This window comes from Suillus paluster, assembly GCF_016628075.1.
Source record: "Suillus paluster strain FC165 chromosome Unknown EDB91scaffold_324, whole genome shotgun sequence".
NCBI classification, from domain to species: Eukaryota; Fungi; Basidiomycota; class Agaricomycetes; order Boletales; family Suillaceae; genus Suillus; species Suillus paluster.
In genome coordinates, this window is record NW_024537884.1 from 4,353 (window position 1) to 7,066 (window position 2,714).

A 2,714-nucleotide genomic window follows, 5' to 3' on the forward strand; every position below is an offset into this window, starting at 1 on the left:
AGTGAGGCTCCGAATCAGCCTGATCATCATCTCCAGGATACCCGCTGAGCGATTCGTCCGATGGAGACTCGGGTGACCAATCCTCCATGCTCTACGTCTCGTCCGCGAGGTCAGGCAGCTACAGGTCATAACGATCCCACGGACGAACAAGCAAGAATGGCTGCCGTGTAGACTTTGCCCGCGGGAATTGGATGAGGTTGCCTACTATGGTAATTGACACGGGCATGGTGAACACAGGCCAGCAAAGACTAGACTCGTGACCAGTCCTACCTATGAGGCAAGCCGTCGATAGACGGACTGGTAAAACTGGCTTTGAATTTGGATGCTGAGCGGATTCCCAGGGTAACGTGATGGATAATCCTTTTTGGAGATATCAGAGACCACGTGAACCTTTGCTAAGTTTTCGCTAAGTCGCTTACTCGGAGATTCCTATCAACGTTCGACTGGCAGCGCTAACTGCTCAACAGCGCCTTCGTTTGTCACCATTGCCTCATGTAACAAATGCTACTTGCTCTTTGTGCTATATATGATGTCCTCTTCAATTCTAAACAGCAACTTTAACCGCTCTGTGGACTCCGGGTTTGTGGATATCACAGGTGATCCTCCATCAAGCACCTCTTTCACGGATCCTATGATCACATCTTCCTCACGCCTCTCGTCAACGGAGCGCATCAAAGCTGCCGTCAAAATCCTCTGAGATGGCCGTATTAGTATCCTCGACTTCATGCTAAAAATTCTTGATCCGTCAGAGGCTCAATTAGATGCGAGAACTTTCCAGTGTGAATGTCCTAGTTGTATGCTTCTCGTAAGTGTCAAAAATTGCACAAGATGCATAGACAAGTGTTGGATGTTCAACATCGACTTTGTATTCCTTTTCTTGATCGCATGTTATGACCAACGTCCCTTAACCTAACTAGTAGGTGTCTGGAGATCGGATCACACCACAGGACTCGTCTGAGAAGGATAAAGCAAGGATAAGATTGAGAGGGAACGTCTAGGTCTACGATGACGTAAGAATGAAGAGGTTAAGTCTAAGGAGTACTACTGACTACGACCTAAACTATATACTACTCTCTAAGCGGAGATATCTGAGTATGAAAGGTAGTGATATATCTATATAAGATCATAACATTGCGCCTAGGGTTCAGGGCGTTTTATCAACCAATCAACTACAAGAAAGGGTCCATAGGGGTTAGGGGTATCGGTAATTAAGCAGGGTCTCAGGGACTGCTTCTATTCAGGGTAAGCGGAGATTAAGAAGGGTGAGAGAGTTCTGTGACAAGAAGTCTCGAGCGGTGATTAAGGATCTTGATAAGAGATGGGATCTGGAGATGTATCAGTACGATCGGATCTAGGGTTCTCCAGGGTCTTCGGTAATGAGCATGCTTCTTTATGAGTGGCGCTTCTGTGATAGGGGTTCAGGGTTTAGCTGTGACTGTGCAACAGGTTCTTATGTAAGGGGTTCGGTGAATGACAGAGGTAACTCTTAACATGTCATGAGAAGTGAAGGTGTGCGATGTGAAGGATGATGACTCTTCGAGAGATAAGGACTCTCGGTTGTGGTTCGATCATAGAGCGTGCAGATGCTTATGATATAACCCGTTGCCTAATCATAGGACTCCTAAGGATGTGATGACTTCAAATGTCTAGGGTTACGGATATAGATGGATGACGTCGATGTAGTATAGATGTGATGTAAAGATAGTGATCGTTAATCGGTTATCCATCTTATCTTATCAGGGATCTTATCTAATCTAATTTTATCGGATAGGGTCTCTTAGGTTTGATAATCGAAATTTAGATGCAGTTGGTAACATTCATGACATCACCATCACAGACTCTATAGTACAGCTTATAATCTCGTTGTATCGCATTGTTTGTACCTCAGCGGTTCTTTCACCAACGCTGAGGTACAGTTCACGTTTACTTTGCACGCCGTCTCTCACTTACATTGTTTTGTCTCTAGACCTGTCTCTTAGGTACTGTTAATGTCATAGCGGTTCTTTCACCAATGCTGAGACCTGTCTCTTAGTTCCTACTTTCTACAACAAGTATTGGATGATTACCTCCCAAAGAGACGGATCATTTGGTGTGTCCTCATTGATGGATAGTGTATTTATCCCATATTTCACAGACTCAAGAACCTGTAATAGTATATTTTGCATGCGCACAAAGTCATTACACTTGAGCCAAGTTACCTGTGTGACCTGGAGCTGTTTGAGTGGCGAAATTGTCATGGTCACAGTACCTGGACGAAGCAGGATAGGAATTATGATGCACAGTGTCTTCCCACTGCCAGTGCCTGCAGTTATAATACTGTCTCGACCATTCAGGGTTGTGAGCATAGCTTTGAGTTGGAATTGACGCGGAACCATAACTGTTGCTGTCAGAACATAGATGATCAAGCATGCTCGTAACGCGTTTGAAGGTAGTCGGTAGGGAGTTGTTCTTTGATCAAATCACGCACGAAGTGATCCAATGCATCGAGGGAAGCATCACGAAAAGCTTGGATGATGGAGGATTGGTCCATTGATTTTGCAAGTGTACATCACGTCACGTCTTAATAGTGGAAATTTTATTGTTTATTTTGTATTCTATGCACAGCTTGAAAAAAACCTGGTTTTCTCATTGGCCAGACATCACGTTACCCTGAGAATCTGCTCAGCATCCAAATTCAAAGCCAGTTTTACCAGTCCCTCTATCGATGGCTTGCC

At 44.6% G+C, this 2,714-nt stretch overlaps 1 protein-coding gene across 1 annotated transcript; it reads right to left on the reverse strand.

The window, feature by feature from the left end:
- Window positions 1-2,210: 2,210 nt before the first annotated feature.
- EDB91DRAFT_1032446 (uncharacterized protein) lies at window positions 2,211-2,417 on the reverse strand (the record flags this gene model as incomplete). The annotated part of the gene is made up of 1 exon (XM_041312747.1): window positions 2,211-2,417. A coding segment is annotated over one exon (207 nt), but the record flags the coding sequence as incomplete, so codon positions are not given.
- Between the last annotated feature and the right edge of the window lie 297 nt (window positions 2,418-2,714).